The following is a 26,740-nucleotide window of genomic DNA, read 5'->3' on the forward strand; positions in this document are numbered from 1 at the left end:
CTTTCGTTTGGTTTCTCCAGCACTCCCTCCCTCACATCCTTCTTTTGTTTGTTTATTTTTTTTCCGTGTAAATATTAATAAAGTAAAAAATTTTACACGTAAAGTACTGTCTGGAAATTCCATTATTACTCACACGCCTCACACAGGTATTGGCTTTTTTTTCAACATTTCACCTAAGAGTGTTGGGAACTACAAAGTAAAAGTGAAATGGTGCTTTTGGCTGATTTACTTTTGCTGCACCAAAACCCTGTAAACAAGCAAACTATCCTTGCTGTATACAGCCTGGCAGTTCTCGCACTTCAATGGTAACTTGGCGTGAGGAACTACCGTTCCTCTCAATTTGCATGTGCTTTTAAAGAATGATTTATAAGCAAATCAATTAATAAAAGCAACGCAAGTCAATCAAATGGCGGAAACAACAATTCTGAATGTGCCTGTGATTATCATAAATAGATCTGTTCTCCAATAAATCATATCTCTTAGCTAAAACCAACATAAACCACATCATAAAAGACAAGTTTTATAAAAGATCAATAAATGTAATAAAATGTACTGCAATACACATGTGATCATTGTTCTCTCAAGCACTTTTATGAATGCATTTTTGTCACGACCTAATTTAAAAATTAACAGCAAAACATATTTAAGAAATAAAGAAGATTTTGTATTATTTCACCTAAAAAACTGGCCAAAATGAACGTGTCAAGAAATAAACTGTGACCTTTAATTACATTTTGAAAGTCTATTTTGTTAAAGCTGTTATTAAAGAAATACTGAAGGCAACATGTGCAGAACTGCAATTTAAAAGTTACATTCTTAAGGGGTTTTAGACATATTATTTATGCGAGGAGGGATTTCCTTGGTGGTTGAAAGCGTTCCAAGCCCCCACTATTCCACGTTTATTGAGACAAGATGACACATGCTGCAGATGTCTGTAAGGTATCAAAATACACAAAGGCACTTTTTTCAAGCATATTATTCAGAACACAACACAGGAAGTAATGGAATAATGCAGCATGCAGGTTAAATAATATTTAGTGTAAACTGCACTTCTCAGAAACTGAGCACTTAGGTTAACCCTGAAATGGATTGTACATGTCTGAACAGTTTCGTTTTTCCCTCTCTCTGATCAAGTGGCCTGCAGAAGGCAATTCTCATGCAAGGAACTACAAAATGAAGTTCATGTTCTAATAGGGTTTCATTTTTTATGTCCCCTTCTCTACATATTTTTACTGCTTTGAATAAAAAAGATGACACTATCGCCTTTTAAGCATAACGTATGGGGAATCTGCAGACATCAAAAGTAAACTCGTAGGTAATTTAGAGCATCCATTATTGCCTCACTCTGCAGCAATTGTCTTGATCTCTCTTTCTGAATCCTTCCAATGAAGATTGTCTTTGTAGGCCACATACCACACCACTCTGCACTTCTGTCATTTAACATGTTTTGTGCCAGCTAGCAAGTGCTGTTCTACTTTAGAAAGGTATAAATGGTTTCACGCAGTATTAGACAATTCCTGTATCAAAATTTAAAACAAAAATAAAAGCTTTGGTAAAAAAAATATATATACTGAGACCAAATACAATGTTAATCATCCAACCAAATGCAGTTGTACTGAATATGAATATTCACAACTACCGACAACAACACAAAGTTAATAACTCACCTACCCAACTTATATAAACGACATGTAAGAGCATTTGTCATATAGAGTCTCAGTTAGGAACTATGAATTCAGAAAGGGCTAGGATTATGTTAAAAATAAATACATAAATAAAGAAATAAAAGTGTAAATGTTTACATAACGCTAAGTGCAGATGACTGAGACGAAGCAGACTCCTCTTGGTAATCGTTAAGCTTTTTTATTTTTCCATTTCTGTGTGAATACATTATTTGCTCACTTATAATTTATCATTTGAGCACATGAATTCATATATCTAAAAAAGCAGCATACTAAATTCAATTATTTATTTATATTAAATACATGTTTTATAACAATGGTAACAAAGGTAAAAAAGGACTACCATTTGAACTACCATTAAAAGGTTTGTCTATACTTAATTCAAGAAAAACACTAAATAAAAAAAAGTTCTCAATGTTGTTGAATAGCTATATTTAATAAATACAGTTAAAAGAACCGCTCTACAGTCTTTTGATTTCAACCAAATAATTCACGGGCTTGAAAATGATTCTAGCTAGAGGAGATATAATTTAGTCTTTTGACTACTTGGCTCATTACCACACATTTCGCTCATCCAAAGCTCCTGTTTAATCAAGGAAGGGGACAAAACTGCCACTTAATATGGGGATGAAAATAGTCATTAGAGAAGTTGACTAATTTCCACATTTTATACCACATGCACTTTTATGCACAACTAAATACGTTTTTTAAATGATCCACAATCAGAGATGAGTAAGAAAGACCAAAAAAAAGGGGGAAAAAGTTAAAAAAAAAAAACTGAACGTCAATATGCAACATTCTGTAGAACAAGTAAGAACATCTGACAGTTATATATTACATCATGCTAATGCAATGCTTCAAAACTCACGCAGGCTAGTAGCAACACTTGTTTATGAACAAATGCATAACATTTTAAACTACTTTCTTTGATATGAAGCCAAGCAGATATACCAATATGTATGATGTACACACTCAAATTAAAACAAATGAAGACATTGCATTTTAATCAGTATCTTGTAGAGGCATGCATACTGTGATTCCTAAGTCCACTTTGCAGTGTGTCATAAAAGTTACCGTGGAAACACTGAGCACTGGACAATATCAGCCCTTATCACTGGTAACCATCCGCATCAGCACTCTGAGCGATCATGGCCGACAAAGTACATTTTGATGGAAGCTTAGTATCTAACATCTAGACACTTGCAAGAACTTCTCAACTAATCCAGAGCCCGCTGTTATCTTTGCTGTTGAATGTTTTTGTGCACCCATGATAAGTTGAAATGTAAAGTTTCCTTGGAACGGGAAACATTTTAGTTATCTTACATAAAACATCTAAAACATATATACTTTATAGATAACAGAAACGGAAACTTTAATGAGGTCAAACACACCGGCAAGTGGAGTTTCATTACAAATGTAAATGTAATGTTCGGGAGTTCTTTAAAAAATGAGCAAACTCTTATGTGTTGAACCGTGTTAGTTAAATTTGATGTCAATTTAACCTCAAAGCAATCTAAAGAGTAAACACTGCAGTATCGCATTACAAATTAAACCATGTAAGCATAATCCATATGCAAATGCACATTTTAAAAGGATATGTTTACATTATAGTTTTAAAGGCCAATGGCCTGAAGGTGACATGGAAACTCCCTTCTCCAGAAGAGAACCTCCACCTCTTAAGCAGTCAGGGAGCACAATCCAGCTGAACTCTGGGGATTTTTTTTTATCACAAATGTTGTTATTCAATAACGGATACAAATTCTTAAACCTCAAGTCCCCATTTAAATTGATTCTTTTGGGCTCTGTTAGGCAACTCAATAATAAGCTGAACAACTATTTTCCAAATCAAAATCATGCATCACCAATGACCATTTTTATTGCAATATACAGCCACTTGGTGCCAAGTGAAAAATAGGGTAAAAAGTAACATTTTAATGGGGAGGTATAGTAATTTTGACTACAATAGTGCGTAGCAGTACAAATACTTTACTTTTTTTCCCCCTTAGTTATTGAAAAATGTCTGGTGTGCAAGAGATTGATGTATGTAGGCGAGTGCCTGAGAAAATGAGTATACAATTAAGATATTAAGTTGACCTAGCTAGTATTGTTGTAGATTGCAGTCTTGGTTTTCATGAATTATGTGCATGCTTTCCATATTGTAATTGCTGCAGTCCAAATGCTAAAATCTACAAGCTCTATTTTAATCTAAATAATGTCAGTGCAAGTCTACTGGGTATAAAAGGCTTGTGCTACTGTTAATGAGACTGGAGCCCTTTAGTTTTAAATTTCATTGAGCCTAAAGGCATTGAAGGCAGCAAATTTAGAAGGATCATCACCGGACTGACATCCTTGCTTGTTACAAAAACACAATGTGGCAGTGCTGCTGTAAATAGTGTGTGTGGGAATGTAAGGTTGGCAGAGATGGGGTTAAATCTGTCCCTGCCAGCAATCACAAGTGTGGCCATTCCCCAATTAGGTAATTGATGCTAATTGGGGAGTGGCCATATATATAAAAGGAAGCACAATCCTTTGCTTGAGAGAGGAGTTTGGGGGGTGAGTGTTTGTGCTGTGATTTTTGTAACATTGTAGTGGGCTAATGTCCAGCCTACAAGGATTTTGTTATTTTATTTTGGCCCTCGTGCCGTGTTTATTTTGTTCCTGTTTTTGTGTTTGTTTTGTTCAATAAAAGTGCGCACACGCGCTTAAACTGCAGCTTTCTGTCTCTGGGTCTCTTTCCTGCCGGAAACCAGCCTGAGCCATGACGCTACCCTGTCACACACACAGCATTTCCCCAATTACTCACCTTACAGCTAGCTCAACTGAACTAGCAGTCTTAACCTTATTATAAAAATCCTCAATAAAGCAATCCAATTTAGATAAAGGTTTCTCTGCTTTGGCACCAAGCACCTAGACTTTTATCTGGGCACACAACAAATGAGCTTCAAGGGAAGAGGGGGAGATGCTATTGTGCTTATGCAGGTAGCTTCTAGTGTTTGTTTTCATTTGCAGTCCGCTGACTCTGTGTCTCCATGGCTTTGTCTGGGGAGAATAACATAGTGGTGCAGCCAGGCCTCTCATCCATCTAAATCAATCCACAACCCCAATCAAAGTCCTTATCTGAACTATCTCTATGGGCAACGTCATGTGTGGGAAGAGGGGGATGTAAAAAGGAAAAGACTAAGAGAAGGGGAACTAAATAATAATAAAGAAAATGCTTTGTATTTCTAAATAAACAAACTGGCCCTCTTCAAAATATGGTGCCGATTTTAATTTAGCAATTATGTCTGTTGTAGTTCTACCTGTATCTGTGTTTGAGGAACATATTAAAATGACTAATTTCTTGCATTGTGAAGGTTATAAATAAAGAGTTTTGTGTCAGCTACAGTACGATCATGAAGTATGTTACGAGGACAGAAAAGCTCCTATATGTTAATAATAATACCATGGAACATTTTTAATGATTGTGACCTTTTAAGAATTTTTACTTTTTATCCAAACATGATTATCTATTGGTTTTATGCCAGATAATTGTGGCATTCAAATTTGGTCTCCACACTATAAAAAGGGGAGAGAAGAGTCATTTGACAAATTCCAAGGCAAAGGGGCTTGAGGTTGGAGGGACTGAACCTACTTTGCCTAGAAACAAAGCAAGGAGACTTCAGGACTAGTGCACGCATTGGTAAGTGGAGTAGAGACTGCGGTTAGGAGGCACTCCATCACACGCAGTGGTGGTTTTTCCACGGACGACACACTGCTGACTATATGGACAGTGTGTGGTTATAAAAATGTCACTACCCAAGCAAAAGCTCATGATTATAACCACTTGACAAAACCGAAGCAAAACTTTTTTTTAGGAAGCAATTGATTTTTCTGGGTACAGCCTGTGTGCTTTGAACACAACTGCCTATACAGCTGATGTAATACAACCACAGTACAATTTCAAAAGGTTTTTTAACTTCCTCAGGGTCAAGAGACTATATATACTGTAGATGTTCAAAAGACTTGAGCTACTCTCATTTTCAAAGGATTTTAAATATACAAAGTTTTTTAAAGAAAACGCATCACTTAAAAATGATTTTAGTATACCTTGGTTCAACATATGCTCAATGCCAAAAGGCTTAATAACCATTTTATGAAATATAATGTTTGGACCACCATCACAAAGCACTTTACAGAGGTAGGCTGTGAACTGTGCATTATATGTCACTTACAATAGGACATTGACTTAACATCTCATCCGCAGGATGGAGCACAAGAAGGTTAAGTGACTTGCTCAGGGTCACACAGTGAGTCAGTCAGTGGCAGAGGTGGGATTTGAACAGGTGACCTTCTGGGTCACTGGATCACACTGCCTCGTTGTCTTATTAGTGAAAAAATTAGTAGAACAGTATGTATTCTTTAAAAATTATAATGAAATCTGTGATGGAGCCTTTGAAAAAGTTAACCTCCTGATTTCCTTAATGTATTTATATCAATAATAACCAGAGGGCATTTTCAAGAGACATACATTCACAGAAAGTCTGCTAATCTGCCAAAACAATTATTCCAGACGGGTCTGAATATGTTGTTGTACCATTTAATGCAAAGCCATTTCCTGAGTAAATATGGTAAATCCATTCCTGTACTGTCAACCCAGCAGAAACGTTTATTATTATTCCTTTATACTTCAGTTATTAAACAAGTAACACTGGGACAACCTGGAAAATTTAATGAACCACTTTTGGTCAAATATACTATTAAATGCAGGTCTAAAAATGAATTCCTTTTTCACACATCAGTTTGATTTTATTTAAAAAATGTATTGATACCGAATAGCCCAAAGTAAAATGCAATAATTATTTAAGATACAAATGTTACGATGTTTTGTGAGAATTGACGCTAGTTATGTTGTGAAAATTATACGACCATTATTAAGAGTGGTCACAAAAATAAAAGAAATAAAAAGCTTCAAATCATAAACCTTAATTTCTGTAATATCTTTATGAAACAAGTAATGATGAGTAATAATAGCATAACACATCTTCTAGTAAGTATGTATGGTTCTACATTTAAAACTATTTTGTATTCAATAGAACTCTGCTATTAGGCTCCTAAAGCTATACCGAAGAAGCCTTAAGTCACAACACGTCAAAGAGCTTTATAAGCCAAGTCAGCCAACAAAACACTTTCTTTCAGGAAGATTGTTTCCATCTCTTTTTAACTAGACTTAAAATGATGAAGATAATGGGTCTTCTATGTTTTCAGCAACATTCTAAACAAAAATGAAAGCAGTCATTTTCTACAGCGCTTCACTTAAAGCATTACGTACAGTCAATCTGTTGTGACAGATAAAGTGTTCTTTTAAATAGCGTGTTAGCATCTGCTTGACATGTGCCCAATAAAGATGTAAAGTCTGAATCAATGCATATTAGATAAAATACAATTCAGGGAGTCATCATTATGATGGAAGTTTTAAATGCTCTTTTAAATGTACTCTAAAACAAACATTACTAAAGGATTTGGGAGACATATATAATCACCTTCACAGCAGGACCAGCTGCACCCTATAAATTCACAACCGTTTGCCAGAGTCAAATCGGGGCTAATTAATCCTGGAGTCATTCCTTGATTAAACCTGGCGTCATAAAAGACAAATATTGCACTCCCATTAGCCAGACATCTCCTTTATTTAAAAAAACAAAACAAAACAAAAAAAAAAACAGGATTCCTTAAAAACAACTGATGCTGGTATGGAGGATTCTTAGTATTTTGTTACACTCAGCCTTTAGGCTTAAAACTCTATAAACTCTCTGGACCTGGGATTATTCATATTTAAAAACACACACACACAACAGAAAGATTAGAAAAGTGCAGTAGGGATGATTCGGTATACTGTTTTTGCGGTTTACCATGGTTTAGGTGCACTACGGTATATGCTACACCTCAATTATTGTAATTTCGGTATAAACAAAGTGAAAGAAAATAACATTTTGATTTGAACACTTTTTTTATCAAAATCCTGAACAAAACAAGTCTCAGTTATACTGAGACATAATCACTTAGACAAAAGGATAGATCTTTAAAAAAACTGTCAGAATAATGTCGAAAAAATAAAACACGTTAAAATTGCTGTACTGTAGTACAGCATCTAACAAACTGCAGTTACTTATTTAATTGAAAAAAAGGTCTGACATGCCTTGGCCCCAAAGACATTGATGGGATGAAATGACCTATTAAGAGAAACAATAACAGGCTTCCTGAAATTAAGGCATGCAAACAGTGCTCTTTCTTTAACTAGGCTATGCAGTAGTATGGTGCCAGATTTCATTTAGCTATAACATGAAAGCACATGACAGGTATGATTTATAGAATCATTTAATTTCCTCTTGAACAAATGTGTTATTTTCTTTATTAAGAAAACAAACTATTGTAACAATGACTTTCATAATTAACCACCTAAGAAGCCATAAAGCAGTTCATATCTTGTGTAGAGACACTTCAGCAAAAAGAGAATAATGCTGACTGACACGTTTTATTGGAGTTAGATAATAAATTAAAGTTGCCGAAATCTTGAGCTGTCATTGTTGTGTTTTATCACCCTTTGGCCTTTAGGCTTAAAACTGTGCAACATTTACAACTTTGTTTCTCTCTTTTACTATTACACATTGAGTGGGCTAGTTCAATTCAATTCACACCTGTTCCCAGTCTGTGCATGGTACTTCATTTGCATAATTTCTTTATTAACTCAAGAACAGACTTAAAACATTTAGCAACTTTAGAAAACAAGACAATGACATTTCATCATTTTCTTACTTTTTGAAAGTTGAAATGATTAAATGCATTTCTGGACTTTGCCTGAGAGAGTGTGTGAATCCTTTTTTTTTATGTATCCATTTTTTTTGGTTTTACCACACATATCACCAACTGTTGATGAGTGATGAGTTGACAATGTGTCCTGAAAAGGAATAATAATTAATTACAGTAGATGTTTGTCTGCAGCCCTCTTCTGTAGCATTGTACTTGAAACCTGGCTAAGCAATTTGCCTTTAACATTGGTTCTGTGGAAAAACAAGCTGAGATTTGACGATGTTTGCCAGGGCTAACCATGAAGATTATTATTATTATTATTATTTTAAGTAGATGTGTCTGAGGACAGGACAAGCTGTCAAAAAACCCCATCAAATAGTTATCTCCAAAGAAGGGCATATCGTCAACTAACAATTAATATAACGTATTTCTGACACTTATTTCTATACATTGTTTAATTGGTCCTACGCACAGTAGTAATCTCCTTTTAAGTTGTGGAAATGCAGTACAATCAATATTAAACATGCAAAACAAAAACAAGATGTTAAGTTTATCCATGTATGTGTTTGTTTACAAAATCATACACAAACTTAATAAAAGCCTTTCATTCTGTTATTTGATGTATCAATTTAAAAGTAAATTGATAAATGACAGCTTTGAATATAAAACCTAGACTTTTGTGTCATGAGGTTGGGTGTTGTTACATTTCTGTTGTTTTTCCTTTTTTTGAAGTTTTCTAAACCGCATCACCTCTGGAAGTAAAAGACAGCATGCATACCTTATTTAGACATTCAGTAACAATACAGGGGGTTAAGTCACGGGACCTTCACTTAAAGGCAATTCATTTTGTGTGTACATTTAACGATTTGAATGATATTGTTATCAATATTTTGCAGTTGTATGAAAAACCGAAAAGTGTGGCAACGTTGCAATGGCTTTGACATTTTAAATAAATTAAGGTACTCCTTTAACGATACGTGACGCATATCAATAAACTATACTATAAATACGTTGGCATAAACAGCTATACTTCAAAAGAATGATTCAAGAAAGAAAAAAAAAACTGCTGGCAAATATCATAACATCTTGTCACATTTCTACTTTTTAGCTGCTGGGCCAAGTTATTTGGCTTTGTGAGAACAGCAATTTCTAGCAAGGTCAGACGAACTCCCTGATAACACATGAGAAATTAAAAATGACAATCAAGGCAATGAAAACGCATTTTGTGCTTCCTCAAATGATCACATATTGATTTTGAGCTTTAAACTGTCTCCTTTAGGAAATGACAATAAAAAGCCTATAATGATCTGTTCTAACAGTTCAATGTTTTTAACAAGTGTAAATCTAAGGAAACATTATTTTATTTTTTAAAACGTCAAAAAAACACTAAAGCACCTCAGAAAAGCAACTATTAGTTCCTTTGCTGACTGGTTCACTCAGGTTTCACTGTTTCAATTTAACTAACACTGTAACCTGTCTCACAAGCAGCAATATGCATTAGTGTAATAATAATAATAATAATAATAATAATAATAATAATAATAATAATAATAATAATAATAAAAACTCTCTTGGACTGACCAGCAGAATATTGTTTGTATTTGTGTCATGGGACACGATTCAGCCAACCAAGGGAGCAGTATTTACAAAACTCTATGATATATTAATTCTGTTGATCCACATTTGACAAACATTCAACATTACAGTCAGAACACATACTATCCTACATTGAATCCAGTTTTTATATTTTTAATGAGGCATGGTGAGGTTTGCAACCTGGGCTTCCCAGGAGAAAAACAAGTTGATAGAAATAAGAGAAGAAAAAAAAAAGATTTTTAATTCTGAATCAGTTAAAATTACATTTTGTATCAGGAGTTTAATGAGCACCCAACTAATCCTTAATCCCAGGCAGCCCCTCTACAGCAAGCTCGAGGCAACTTAATATCAGATTTGGCGCCACCTGCTGTTACCTGTGTAACTTACATGCAAGCCTGACAACACAATACTGTGATTACATTTTAAATACTGTACAGGAAAATACTACAGCAGTTGCCAACCAGCACCTCCTTCTATCAGACCTAAAATCTAATTAAAATGTCTAACAATTTAGTTTCATATACTTTCCTAACAATGTACTAGCATATGCTGCTGTTTAAAAATAATATGAGGTTTGGCACTTTTTTTTCTGTAAATTTTTAGGAAGGAAGCTTGATTATATTTGTATAGTTCCAGTTCAAAACATTTTAAATAATGAATTATTCAATGTGTTTTTTTTTTGTTTTTTTTTGGATGGATAAATGAGCAAATTGCTGCATACTGCATTTTCAGTCTGTGTTTAAGGTGACCTGAGTTCAGAAGTTGCTCTTTATGTCCTCCTTAGAAATATGTATTGGCCAGATCATCCATAGTTTATTTTATATATATATATATATATATATATATATATATATATATATATATATATATATATAACACATATTGTTTTCTATTTTAAATGTACTGCAATTTCAATTTATCATCATTAGGGTAATAGTAGCAATTTAGTATTCAGCATTGACACAGTTAAGGAAGCAATTCCTCTCTGCAATTCATATAAAAAGCAAAAAATGCCAGCAAAACCATTAGAAATGTCACTGTGAAGGTCTATGACTGCATTACCAATCTAAAGTTACATTTGCAATTTGAAATATTTACAGCCCTTCATAAATACTGCAATAACAGATATGAGCATTAACATAATACAGTCAAACTACTTTTTTTCCTCAATAGTGAGAATTTATTTTAGCTTTCTCCAATAAAAAAAGTGATAACATCCAGAACGTCATCAAATCGTGTAACAATGGGGTAACTGACACCAAAACATCTTATTACTCTTCATCTGTCTAATCATATCCTGCCATTCTTATGTAAATGGTTAATTTGAAGACGATGCAGCCCTTTGACCAGTTGATAAAAAGGCTGTTGGAAACCCTAGGGTGCCACCGCAGTCCCCACTGCAACGCTCCATTCAGTGGCTTGTATTAAACATCACAGCTAATGTGTTTGACAGTCAAATCAGGCCCAATGGGGGTCAAAATAATCTGATTTCTCAGCTGCCCAGTTCACTTCCTCTGCTGAAACAACCTTAAAAAGATCCCTGGGGTTTCAACACTTTTCCAGGGCACTTAGAAAAAGGTTTAAAGTACTGCTCTAGAGGAAGTAATGTTAAAACATAGGCCCATGATATATCAATTCTCCCAGGTAACACAAAGTGAACATTTTCATAAAGATCTGGCTACAGTTTTCTTTGCATCATGGATTGACATGCATTCAGAGAGCACTGACAATATCATCAAGTGATGAAAAAAATACATATACATGTACAGATCAAAGCAGTCAAACTTTTGTAATGGACTTCTATCAGTCACTTGAGATTAATCTTATACTGTACATTGGCTAGTGCACTGGGGGACTGCAGCTATTCAGACAAACTTCAGAACTGCGGGCCGGTATTGATAAACTAGCATGTGCCATTTCGGGTTCAGTTATAGGTAAACTAAAACAAGTCATGTAATGTCTGCAGAAATCTTTAATGTTGTGCTTATTTTCCCTAGTCTTATATGCAGTATTTACACTCCATCGAAGAATAAAAATCCGACCAGTCTTTACCTTGTCTATCATATCTGGACGGTTCGTGGCTGCCAAGATGGTGACATCCCTGAGCTGCTCAATCCCATCCATTTCAGTCAGCAGCTGTGCAAGGACACGGTCAGCAACGTTCCCAGAACCCGAAGAGCTAACAACAACAGCAGCCAAAAGAGAGAGCAGAGCAATATTAAAAAGGTTACCATTGACAATATAGAATATTCTTGGTTAAACTTGACCTTTGTCAAAGCCATGAACAGACATGAAACAAAAAACATAACATAATTAGAAGAAACCAAACCAAATCTGACAGATGCAGTACTACTGTAAAGGCAACAGGTGCTGTCCACTAACGCGCCATACCTCTGACAGAGCAGAACTGACAGTCAGACTGCAGACTTTTCTACAACATGTAAACAACACATGTATCAAGTTTTATAAGCAGACATGTTTGCTACATTTCATATCAAGTGATCAGATGGTATTCTTGAATGAAGGAAGACATACATTGCAGCAAAAGTGGCTATACATGATAGAAATTGAAGGGTGTGTGATGTGAAAGAGAATCAGACCACCATTTGTGATAGTTGTTCGGTTTTATTCCCCAGCTGATTTATAACCCAGTCTAGGCAAATAAAAAATATCAAAACAATTGTGTGATTATGTTGAAAAATACATCACTGCAAGACGTAGAACACAGGATACATCAAACGGTAAAGCAATTTGTTTTTTGTCTGCTCAACAGGCCTAAAACCATAAAAAAACACTGTCCTCTTACAGAGGATACTGGGTCACAAGGATCACTCATTTGAGCACCAAACCAGTAGACAAACACAATTAAAACAACACACTATGACGCTGTATCTCTAGATTGTTTTTTTTTATTTTTTATTTTAAATAACAGTCCTTGTGTCCCACTAACTTTCACCCACATGTTGACATCACATAGCCAGAACAGAAGAGACTCACAGGAAGCTGTTCATCCATGGATGTTTACATGACTGTGTTACAGGGATTAGGAAAGACACGATTCCATCATTCGCTAGGTTCTCTTTCACAACCTCATCATTCAGTGGTCCCCACTAATGTGAGTTACACAGTTTGAATACCCTCAGTCACTACCTGGATTGGCAATGCTCCTGCTAATAAAATCTCAAACACTAACAACTCAGTTCAACTCAACTCAATTCAATTCAATTGAGCTGTCAAGAAGAATTATGCTTAAAGGAAGATTTCAGCTATTGAATTTTAACATGAAACCACCATAGCCGGACTGATGAACTACTGTAGCTGGGTTTCATAATCCACTAAAGCCCCTTTCACACTGGCACTCCTACCCAGGTCCGAACCCAGGTTCTGGCTACCCGGGGTCACAATCTCGCATAGTGAGAAACCACGTACCTCAGGATGTGGGTCAACACGCTTTGACCCGGGTTGAGCGAGACAAAATGCTTGACGGCTGACGAAATAACAAACAGCCACGCCTGTGTGAAGGTTTCACTTCCGCAAGGGACGTTTTGTTTATTCTGTTTGATCAACATTTGGGCCGATGGTTCAATCCAGAGAATCTTGGATGGAAGCGTCCGTAACAAGCTGCTTCCGGGGCATTGATACGTGTATTGTTTACTTGCGTCTGTCAGCCAGGTCAACTCTGCTTTATTAAAAGCAGTGTGAAATCACATACCCGACCCGCATGACACTGGGTGTTGCAGACCAGGGTAAAGCATGCCAGTGTGAAAGGGGCTATAGATGCTGTCCTATTTTCAACTTCAGATACAATAAAAATTCTGATGGTTTTCTTTCTTTCTTTTTTTTTACATATTCAGGCTGATTTCATAATAGTTTACAGCGAGCTGGTAATGTAAAGGTTTTCCAAAGGTATCATCAGCAAACTCCCAGATTCAGTCAAGAGTCACGCTGCTCACTTAGTCTACATGCTTTCACTGACCATGCAATCTCCATTTTTTCAATCCGGCTGCCGTGATAGTAATGAACTGTCACACTGGTTTATTTCCTCTTTAATTCCATTGAAATATGGCTTGTCAGTTCAAGGTTTTCCATGGTATTAAAAGTAACCCTCATCCAATAGCAACAGGAAACGGCAGACATTTTCTCATAAACTGAACCATATAAAAAAGGTCCTTTGAATGGCGATGATTTTTTTTTTTTTCCTCAAATAAGACATCAATTTAAAATAATTGCATTGTGTCATTACTCTAGTTCCTCTGTAGCACTTACTGCAATGTGTGTTTACATATTTCTCTTTAGATAAATCACTCAATGTAAAATGAAAAGCATGACCAGCTTTAATATGGAAGACATAATACACTAATGACTACAACAATTAAGGTCAACTTCCATTTTGAATGGCTTCCTTAATAACAACATACATTGTAAATTAGTCTAAAATAGTGGCAATATAGATTAAATGTGACAAGTGTATAACAAATTATTGAAAATCAAAACATGTAGCTAGTCTTTTATTATTTGAGACACTGGGTATAGTTTAATTATCTACACAAAGGCAGATCAGAATAATAAATGAATGGCAATACTTTCTTATATGACATACAGTGCCTTGCAAAAGTATTCAGACCCCTAACCAATTCTCTCATATTACTGAATTACAAATTGTACATTGAAATTTTGTTCTGTTTGATATTTTATTTTAAAACACTGAAACTCAAAATCAATTATTGTAAGGTGACATTGGTTTTATGTTGGGAAATATTTTTAAGAAAAATAAAAAACTGAAATATCTTGCTTGCATAAGTATTCAACCCCCACACATTAATATTTGGTAGAGCCACCTTTTGCAAGGCACTGTATATTGTGGTAGATGTGAATATCGTATAGGACCAAAAGCAGGACTCACTCCTGCAGAATGATGTGATTTACAGTGGTTTTGAAAACATGTTTACTAAATTAAGTTCTGCCTTTTAAAAAACACCATGAAGCCTGCTTAAATGTATAACCATTTTTTCACAAATATTGATACACTTCAGCAGAGTACACTCTTAAGTAGGATGGTGATCTGCAATACCAATCTCTATTATAAAATATTACTGTACCGGTATCAAAATGCATTATGCTACAGTTGAATAAGAAAACACAGAACCACCAGTTTATAACATTTTATATAACGTAAAGCAAATGCTATATAATGCACAGTGATGCACATTCATGAAAGACCCCTTATTACTTTCATCAATTAAATGGAAATAACTGTTACTTAACTGCTGTGTGTTCGTTGCAAACATTAACCCTGTTCATTCTGAAAACTGCATTTATTCAGTCTCTTCACACATCTACCTACTCTACATTTTTAGCCTAGTTGAAAACTAAACAGAAATCCTTATCAACGTACTTTTAACAAATGCTGTATTCATTTTAGCACATTATAGTACTTTACAGTCTTTTAATGAAAAGTCTTGTAGTTTCATTCTTTGCAGCCATTTCAGTGCAGAAATATATTGAAAGCATTCACGTTCCTGACACCAGGCCTGTGCTTGTTTACATCAGTTCACAGTGCACATTTAATGATGCAGCATTCTTAATGGTTTGGGATTTGGGAATTTAACACACTTAGGCAGGATATACACTTAAACCATACACACTTACGTGGGTAGACTGTAGTACCACAATCAATCATATTTTTTTCTTATTGTACATCATACAAGTAGCCTAGGACTATATATATATATATATATATATATATATATATATATATATATATATATATATATATATATATATATATAATACATGGATAAAGGCTATATTTGCATCCTGAGCCATTCTAAAAAAAGGCATAAAAAGTGATAATTCCTCTAGAGGAAAATATACTTGAACTTTGACCCATTCGACTCCTCGAGACCATCACTTTTAATTCAAACACAAAATGTCTAGTTTTCAATCACTCGACAACACCCACAGCACAGAAATGTTCATTAAATGATTAACAAAATGAGAATACGTTACAAAGAGAAAGATGTAAAGCTGGTACATTCGTATATCAGAGAAACGGATAACGACATAGAACGTCTGTACAGTACTGAAACACTACGTTTAAAAAAACCGAACTGTATTGCTGAACTTCGTCTTCTTTAATATTAGCATCACAAGGGTATCCATGTATTATAAAAAAATAACAGATGGGCCTCTTCAGTGAGTTACAGGAAAACAATTCCATCTCGGGTTTCTGTGACAGTTTAAAAATGTCTAACCACCTGTCTAACGCGACCAGCGGCCACAATTCTCTTACCCAGAAACAGACTCAAACCTGTATTAAGCACCCTTACACAGGGCTATTGTTATAAGAAAAATATGGTTTTAAATGGTACGTCATAAATTGAAAGGAATACAGTAACCATTTTAGTGGTCTTTTATCCATAATCAATAAAACAACAGCACTCTCTTGTAAAGGAAGAGAGAAAACATGGAGAAACAAAAGGTCCTCCCTAGATGACAGAATGAAAGTTATTAAACTTGTAAAGGCAGTAAGTGCCAGAAAAACTGCTGAACAATTTGGCACTAGAAAGACGCAGATACAGCATTTTGAAACGGAAAGAACTAGGGCTTGAAGTTTTAGGTTTTTATTTTTGTTCACATGACCGTGTTTTGAGCCAATTCAATATCTTAATTAAATTACTAAACAAAGTCGCTTCTTTTTACCTTGATGTCCTGATTAACTTGCTGATTGCGTTTCACCTTCTTCATTATTCGAAGACTTCCCCCAGATGCTAATTTAACTTGCATTTCGTTCTCGCACTTGCCTGGGAACAAGGTAGCTTCAAATGTGTCCATTTCTGTGTGGTCTAATGGTTAAAGAAAAAGGCTTGTAACCAGGAGGTCCCCGGTTCAAATCCCACCTCAACCACTGACTCATTGTGTGACCCTGAGCAAGTCACTTAACCTCCTTGTGCTCTGTCATTTGGGTGAGACATAATTGTAAGTGACTCTGCAGCTGATGCATAGTTCACACACCCTAGTCTCTGTAAGTCGCCTTGGATAAAGTCGTCTGCTAAATAAACAAATAATAATAATAATAATAATAATAATAATTTTGTGTTGTGCTGTTCTTTCCCACTAACTTAACAAAATGTTTTCATAATTAGGCTTAAGACTTAAAGGCAAACCGTTAAAAGGAAAATAAACAACTAAAAATTCAAGCCATACTTATAAGAGTATGAAAACAATGTGCGCATAATCCAAAAATATCTTATGCTTATGCTGGCTTTGGTTTCAGGATGCAATGAATCAACACATACCTGAAAGGCAGACACAGGCATTGAAATTTGCAAAGAATTTAAAACATTTTGTGTGACCTGACAGGCAAGCATGCATTACTTTCACAAAATAATTTGTTTTGTAAATGCATTATCTAAAAGAATGTTATTAGGTTACATACTTCCTTTTGCTCATATTACATCTAGCAAAAATAGTTTGAACTATTGCCCTGACATCCTTACACCACCGTGCAAGTCTCCCTCTGACATGTGATTGGTTCACATCACTGTCAGTCCCACCCCTTTTCAAAGGACACCCTCTACTCCTAACAACAGAAAATGATGGAATGAAAAAACAGCAATTCTGTGACTTAACAGAAAATTAATTACAAAACATACTACAAAGAAAGAAAAAAATGCTGATATCTATGTGGTATGAACTTTAAAAACATTTTCTGTTATTTATTTATGTTATTTAGTTATTTACTTATGTTGTATCCGTTATATTTAAAACAAAATACTGTAAAGCCATAAATATTTGCAACCAAAATATTTGGCGAATCACACCCATAAAACCTATTTTGCTCCACAAATGTTGGCGACCTGTTGCACTGGTAGTAGTATATTCATTATATGTACAGCACTAAGATATTCGTGCCAAAATTTATGTTTTTTAAAATTTATGTCGAGCGTCAGAAGGGGAGGTATCGCTGTCCCCTTGTTGTGGGGTAAAGGAGGGGGTTTTTCAGGGACCGCAGCCCCAACCACCACCCCAGTGCCACATTCTGGCACCTACATGGCAGGTCCTTCGACCTGAGTTCCCAGACACCCGTCCCTTCTGTCTGGGCCTTTTGCCGCTGGGTCTAATTCCCAGGTCGCTGCACCAACAGGCACAATTGCTCTCTGTAGCTTTCGCTACGCTCCCCGTGCCAGACGTCGATGCACTGTCGCCAGGATCGACACTCCTGCCTGCAGATGCAGCCTCCCGATAACCCACCTGCGCTCTAGCCACCCCATCCATGACGGTTGGGTCCCCTGTCGCCGGTTCTCAGTCCCTTTGTGGATGTGCCACAACCCACTGCTTAATCTACCCCCATGGAAGGAAAAGAAAGCGCGACAGACAGACAATGTTGGAATTATAGAGGGGTGTTTGGTAATGACAATTGCTGTCATTACCAATATGTCAATATGGGAAAAAGCAAAGAGTTATCTGAAGACCTTAGGCAGAAATTATTTATTGTCAAAGCTGGAGAGGGATAGAAGATTGTTTCTGTTATCAAGAAGTACAAAACTCATGGTACTGTCACAACACTCTTTCGGTCTGGAAGAATGAAGGTTCTTTCACCAAGAACAAGTAAAAGAATTGTAAGGAAGGTTAATAACAGAGATTGATTGCCAAAGATATTCAAAGTGAATTGGCTGCAAGTGGGAGTGGGGTTTCCATTTCAACCATTGGTCGAGTATTGCATGGTGAAGGTCTCAATGGTCACAAGCCAAGAAAAAAAGCCTTAGGAAAACGTCGCAAGGACAGTCACTTAAAGTTTGCAAAACAGCATTTGAATGATGGATATGAGTTCTGGTCAAAGGTTTTGTGGAGTGATGAAACAAAGAAATTGAGAGTGATGAAACAAAGAAATTGAGCTATTTGTTCACGCTGATAATTGTTACATTTGGAGAAAGTCTGGTGAGGCGTACAAAGAAAAGCACACCATACCTACTGTCAAGCATGAAAGTGGTAATATCCTTCTATGGGGAATTCATAACGGATTCAAAACCATGAAAATGCAATGGATTTAATAAAAACATCTTCAGTTTAGTCAGATTAGGACAGCGAAGTTGAGGGATTAGGCTGGCTAAAGATGTATTGATATGATGGTAAATTCTTGTTTCTCCAATTGGGATATGAAAACTATCCTTTAGAGATCTCGAAGAAGAGAATAAAAACAAATCACCCACATTATTGATTTGTACATTAATCCAAGGAAGGTTAAATAAAGGTTTCTTATTATACAAAATGTTTGGTCCTGAACTGAAGTAGGGTACTTTAAAATCCTTTAAAAGAAGCTGAATATCTAAAAATCAAGTTATTCTTCAAAGCGAATGGAGAGTCATGTAATGTTGTTTAAACTACAGATGGAGTCAATATTTTCAGCAATTTTAACCCAAGTTGTGGGATTGCCTAATTTTACAAACCAATCTCAAAGAGGTCTAACTTGATAAGATAAACAATACCAGTATGGATTGGGAATATTCATACCTCTTCTATTATGACAATTATACAGTTTACTGATTTTAAGCCTTGCTTTCTTATATCCCCATATAACTTTACTAAAAAGTACATTCACCTGCTTAAAATAGGAGAATGGAATACGAAGTGGAAGCATGGCCAGCAGATACGCCACCATCGGCATAACTGACATTTTAATGGTTACTTTTCTGACCCATAAGGACAATGGTAATTTATCCGAAATCCTATCGATTGGTGGTGTCATATTAACATTTGACAGTATCATTAATATGTTTTTAATGACCTGCAAATTCCTGTATGTACTGTATTGTGAGTACCCCAAGCAAATCTGTTATCTTTAGCGAATGATTCATTTTTGGCACTGGGCCCAAATTCTTAGGACAAAACCATAAAAGAAAAAATAATAAAATGTTATTGGATCAGTTCACATGAAAATGCACAAGCTTGCAATGCTGTGTAATGGCGAGTTACACATAAATGATTATCACACATCAGCAGTTTGTCCAAAAATAAATAAATAAATAAATAAATAAATAAATAAATAAATAAATATTTTGTCACTTACCTAAAACTTTTAGAAAACTGTAAATAACGTTGAAGCAAAAACACTTTGAGAATAAGTAGCTTATCCCGGTGCACTCGCTTGTCTGCTAATTGAGACCTTGTATTATGTGTTGCTGAGTTTCCTCACACACCATTATCAAGCTCACAGTGATCGGTTCACACTAAATTAAAATAAACCATATTGTATTACTGTAACTTTTATTAGGCAGTATTACAATAAATTAATAACATTTTCAATGTATGTTATTTAAAGCTGCCAAGTCTGTGTATCTGTAACTTTCTTCTGCGTTTGTATTTTTTCTTCATGTCTGGCGAGTTGTATTAGGTTTATGTTTCAGCTAGGACTATTCAAGAGCCACAAGAAATATTCCCATGACACAAGATAACCCAGGATACAACACTACCCCAGGGAACCTTGTGAAGTCTCATCTGAATTTTTTTATGGTCTTTTTTCGGAATACGCTCTGCACGTAATTCAATGCTTCACTTCTGTCTCCCTGCATTCCTGCTTCAATAAATCACATGAAGGAGAGCAGACATACTGAAAACATCTAGTACCAGACAAGAAAAAAACATTCCCTAGGTCCACACTTAATAGTGTCAATTTCTATGCATCCATCACTTCAATATTAATTTGCTGGATTGCTTCCTTTTCATAGCAGGCAAAAATGGAGGCCATAACTTACAACGATTGAACAAGTGAAGTAGAATTTAGTCAAAATTATCTGACATCTGGTTTTCTGGTCAATACTTACGGTTATCTGTGTACAATGGAGATTTATATCTGTTTGAACTTAGACCATTTGGTTGCATTCACATATTTGCTTCCTCCGGATAGACCGTAACTGAAACAAGTTTAACCAGTGTGGAATCTCCTCAAATCACAAACACTGTCCCATTAAAATAAAATAAAAAAATCCATCTTCTAGGTGATGCAGTGGACTAATTTACATCTTTTACTTTTAATCAAATCCTGTGAATTTGACATCCAGGAGGACAAAAAAACAGCACACAGGACAGAAGAGCACATGGGGTGTATAGGTATAAGGTGCGCTTGGTGAGCTCCAAGGAGAAGCTTGGCCCTTAAAAAACCTTTTTATGAACATTACATTCAGAGGCACCAACATTCTATATTTAGAAAAAAAAAAAAAAAAAAAAAAATAATAATTGCACGATCAAACTGGAACCTGGATAGATTGGACATTCTGATTAAATAATTTATAAGATGCTCATAATAGGAAAATATTGATTTTACGATACACATGAAATCCATTAAAATGAAGGCATCTCACGTGAAGTTGATTAATGTGTTCAGTATGTGTTTACAAGACAGCACAAACCTTCATTTTCCAAGAAATCTTGAGAATTCTAACAGATCACTTTCGGACATATTTATATTTAATAATGTTAACATATACAAACAATGACTTTCTTTTCTTGCTAACTACATTTTAATGACTGAAGTTTCCAGTTTGCATGACTGCATTTGTGAAATCTCCCCAGACCCCAGTGTAAGCACCCATTGCTCAAATCCTGACAGGTGCTCCCAAGAAGGCATTTGTTGGGTCCCTCTGGTGCATCTGCAAATTCCTACTGTGCCAAATCAGCTTGAAAAATAATCAATTTGCATTAACTGTCTCGTCTATGTTCCCACACCATATAGTTTCAGGCGAATTTAATGGGAACTGTGCTTCCCATTTAACTCCCCATTTGGTTTTGATTTCACAATGAAACTCCCTGAATTTTATCAAGCTCCCCAACACAGATGTGCCATGTGTATTCGTGCTATATACTGAAGCAAAAATGTCCTGTCATCCTTATAATGTAAAACACATGCATTGAAAAGTAAACAACCATAGTTGTATAAAATACCATCAACATGCATTAAAAAAGAGTACATTCTAAAAGAGTTCAATAATTTACAAGGTTTTTATCATGCACACTATATGGCCCTACTACTTTATTCTGTTACTTTGAGATATTTTGTGTTCTTTTCAGTACTTCAAGCCTCAAGAGGCATCAAGCTCATGTGACAGTCAGGCAGCATTTGCTGGACCTCAGCACCCATGACCAACAATAACAGTACGGGTTGCTCCTAAATTCTGTGTCAGGCCAAAGTGAATATTACAATATGAATATTTAAGTAGCACAATATAAGAACATAAAAAGTTATAGATGAGAGAAGGCCATTCTGCCCATCAAAGCTCATTCTCTTCCTGATTGATCCCAGAACTTTGTCTAGTGTGTTCTTAAAGGTTCCCAATTATTCAACATCAAGTGACTTTGTAACCCATTCTACTCTCTGTGTATAAAAATGCCCACTCTTCGAAGCCAATCCACTCAATTCCTAACTGTGTCTACTACTCTTGGTCACTGTGCTATGCTTAAAATATTGGTTAGAGTTAACTATGTAAAAAAACATTTTGGGATTAACTCTTTTTTTTTTCTAGGCTCAATATATTCAGTGCCCTTACTAAGTTTATAACTCATACCTTCCTCTTTCTACAGCCAAGGCATCAATTTCATCGAAGAAGAGAATTGCTGGGGACACAGATCTAGCTTTCCTGAAGATCTGAAATAAAAAACAAAACAAAAACTCAACATTAATAGATGAAAACAGTTTTTCCTTTCTATATAATGGAGCTACATTTGTCTTTACAATTGTCAGAAGTACAGATGCTCTAATAATTAAAATAGTACATATTATGCAAATAAACTATAGAAACAGTAAGTTGGTGAAAAAGCACCATGGCTCCACAAAAGGCTATTATATTTTTTTGGAGGAATGTCTTCCTGGGCAACATTAAAATGCTGGCACAATGGCACATGGCTATGAAGAGCTATGCTGCTGACGTTCTGCACAGTTTGAGCATGCATTCTATTGAAAGCTGCACACATTGCTAGCCAAAACGAAGTACCATAGCGAAATGCAGCAGGTATTAGGGACCTGTATGCAAAAGTCAAACATCTCCAATGTTACAAATCCTAGCTAAATATGCACATTTTCCATACCAGAAATAGCGTAGGAAAAAACTGGACGTGTCTATTTATACAAAGTTATGTATCTCAGCTATCTAAATAACAGAATTCTCAATTTGCCTGGCTACCTTTTTATTTTCAGTGTCTGAAAGTTAACACTGATTTCAAAAGAAAATGGAAAAAAACCCAATCTGTGCAGATTTAGGAAAAAATCAGGTGGGTGGGGGTGTGCGGAACAGAAGTGTGCATTCTAAATGCAGTAACATTGCCCAGGTTTAAAAAGCCAGCAGGCAACTCTAGCATTTTCTCCCGCTCAGCAGCAGGACCTCTTTCAAAACAAGCATGCATTCTCACCTAGTATAAACACTTTCTGATAAATAAATGATGCTCTGTGAGGTTTCAACTTACTTCTCTGACAGATCTCTCAGATTCACCCACGTATTTACTCAATAGTTCTGGACCCTGAAAGAGAAACAAAACAATGTGTCTTCCTTCCCAATGTTATTAATAATGTTTATTAACAAGTATGTCAGCAACTTGCATCCCCATCGCTGTAAATACAAAACCAATGCAGCACATACTGAGTGTCCTTGTAAGCGTAATAAAGCTCACAGTAGGTGAAAGATTATTGCAAATGCAATTTGAAATGTATAGAAGGCTAGGAGTGAAGACAGACAGACAGACACGATCAGAGGATAAGGGTCCCCATTATTTGAACCATAATTAGAGCTATCCGTACCATGAAAAAGTAGATAAACATGCACTATGTATAGTTAAAAATGTAAGAGTGATATACAGGCAGCAACACCTCCATTCTGATATGCCTAACAACTTCACCCAGACATATGTAAAACCTTAAAGATTGACATACATGTTATTTATGCTTGCAGAGATTAGAAATTAAATAATGTACAGCTATGACCGAAAGTATTCCATCACCCTATAGAATTAACAAATGTTACTTCGTAAAGTTGAATGAAACCTGCGAAATAATCTTACATTAACATATTGAATTACATACAGCTTTGCAGTTTTCCAAAAACGGACAGAAATTGAAAAATATGGCATTTCAAAATCTGGGTGGGACAAATCACTTTGTATGCTGGTGGCCATCTGGCCACTAGCTTTCAAAACCTGGTGGCCAAGTGAACTTTTATGGTGGCCAACATTTTCAAAAGGGGACAATATGAGAAGACATGTATATGTTGCACACACATTGCTTTTGTATGTTTTCGTGTAATGGGTTTTTTGTTAATTATCTTTAAATTGTGGGAGGGGAACCATATACAATCGATTTGCCATATACATACAATTCTAGGGAACTATATGCATTAAATGCCAAGGAACTATATACATACAATGCCAGGAAATATAACTATATTCCTCAAATGCAAGGCAAGATAACTATGTAAAAAATGCAGGGAAGTGAACACATTTCTTTATTTTTCAGTTACTGTCATAGACAAACTGACTAATATACTAACTCTGTTAACTCCTCCTCCTCATCTTCAGTTACATTCTCATTTTCATGGAGTTGGCCAGATGTGGATTTTCCAAATCCAAATGCAAATAAATTTGAATATTGCTTCATTTTCTTTGACATTTTATTCAGGGTAAGTAAGAGATATTTTGAGATTTTTTTTTCTTTTTTTATTTGCCATGCCGAGCAAGACAAGGAACGTCAATGGCCTGTAGCGCTGCAGCACTCAGTGCAACACAGAGAATGTTTTTAAAGCTGTGTAGTTATGTAACTGAGATGGATTTACCAGTGAGCAGGAGGATGATGAGAAATGTAGTTCTGAGAGGTCCATGTAGGTACATGGGAAGCCATCTTGAGGCAGGGAATGCAATTTAAAAGTTAAAAAAAGCGGTAAAAACATAAAAATAACAATAAAAATAAATAAAACAATACACACACACACCTTACGTAAACAGTTGTAGCAACACGGGAACATGTAACACAATAAAATAAAAAGGTCCTTATGTACCCTTTAACTTGACTGGCTGGTGCGCGTTACTATGGAAACAAGGGGGCTGGTTCCACAAAAGGATTGGCTCTGCGAGATCAACAGGGCGGTGCAGATTCTGACAGTTAAGCAGACAGCCTTTATGACAGAAGCAAAGTTCTGTTGCATATCCTGTAAATGGTTATTCGCCAACGTGGCGACCTTGTGGTAAAATCTACTGACCATATTAATACTGAAGGTCGCATTTGGCAACCGGACGACCTGATTTGAACCACCCAGCTTCTGGTAGATATTTGCAATATCACTTTGATTCCATGATGTTAAATAAAATATCTAAATTATGTTCATATTTATTTATTTATTTTTAATTATGTCTCAATCCTAAAATTCTAGGTGATGCAAAATTTTTGGCCATAGTTGTAGAGTACTGTATGCAGTCAAATGATAACCCATTATTTTTGGTTAACTTTGCAACATTTTACTGTATAATGGTGGCAATGTGACCAGACCACCGATTTAGTGGTCTATAAACTGTTTATGTCCAATAGAAACTGGACTTCAGAACCACTGTTTAAGTATATGACAATTGTGGGAACATGACAAGCCTCTCCTTTGAGCTCTTCACTAGACCAGGTGTGGCAAAGGAAGAGTAAAGCTGTTGCTTTAGCAGAACTCTTCCCTCTGGGAAGGGAGAGGATATAACAGAACTCTGAGGTGCATCAATGGTGCACTACTTAAACCGGTAATTGAGGTACATTAGGTAACAATGCAACAGGTATTCAGAAAAGCTCCAGGCAAAACAAACTGTGAATCAGTACCAGTTACCCAGAAACAACCATGCTGTTAAAAAATAAGGAAACGAGTCAGTAGCAAAAATTACTCCGAGGTTAAAAAAAAAAAAAAAGACTAAAGTATCAAGCCATCAAGTCCAAAAAGATGGCAGTATAAATATGGCAGCTAAAGATGTATTTCTTCTGTTAAAGTTGAACTGATGCTCGAGGCTTGAATTGAAAGGCTTTAATTGATAAAAGAGGACCCTCATCCCCTTTAATTTTAGAAGAACAAACCACAGAAAAGCTATGCGCTTGAAATCCTGCCTCGCAGTTTTTGTTGATGGATTGCTGCTTCCCATGGTGTTGAAGATGTTGTTTGCGAATACTTGACTTGAAAGCTCGGTCTTCATCAAGAAAAAAATGTCAGTAATCACCGAGGCAAAAAGTCACCTGCTGTTGCTTCTGCTCTTAGTTACCACCAGAAAAACAACAAACAAGCAGCTAGAGGGAATGGAAGTTCTTATGTGTAATGACTGATACTCAAGGAATCTTCCTATGATTAAGGAGCACGGGGTAAAAGAAAAGAGCAGCTCCCAGACCTCCTTGCCTCGAAGGCAGACAATAAACTGTTTGTTTTTCATTTGTAAAGTATTTCCCGGGCTGAACTGCCTCGAAGGAAGATTTGGACACCAGCCTTTTAAAACTGCCTTTAGGAAATAGATCATAAGAAATGGCTGTGTTTCTCGTTTCAGAGTGCTGCCTGGGAGGTTCCCTTTAATTGCAAACTTCCATCTCCTATTGAGGCACTCACATCCAGTAGCAGTGACAGTTGGGAATCATTTAACTAAAACCAGGGTTAAAAAGGTGTCATTTCTAATTTGTATATTTA

General features: G+C 35.8%; 1 protein-coding gene across 1 annotated transcript in view; it reads right to left on the reverse strand.

Moving 5' to 3' along the window:
- Positions 1-26,740, reverse strand: part of afg2a (AFG2 AAA ATPase homolog A) — a 209,556-nt gene that overhangs the window by 125,111 nt on the left and 57,705 nt on the right. The window contains exons 12-14 of the mRNA XM_034035128.3: positions 23,520-23,573; positions 22,625-22,704; positions 12,117-12,243 (exon numbers count right to left, since the gene is read on the reverse strand). Of these exons, the coding sequence (XP_033891019.3) occupies positions 12,117-12,243; positions 22,625-22,704; positions 23,520-23,573 (261 nt within the window). The remainder of the gene's footprint in view (positions 1-12,116; positions 12,244-22,624; positions 22,705-23,519; positions 23,574-26,740) is intronic.

This window comes from Acipenser ruthenus, chromosome 1 (assembly GCF_902713425.1).
Source record: "Acipenser ruthenus chromosome 1, fAciRut3.2 maternal haplotype, whole genome shotgun sequence".
Lineage (NCBI taxonomy): Eukaryota > Metazoa > Chordata > Actinopteri > Acipenseriformes > Acipenseridae > Acipenser > Acipenser ruthenus.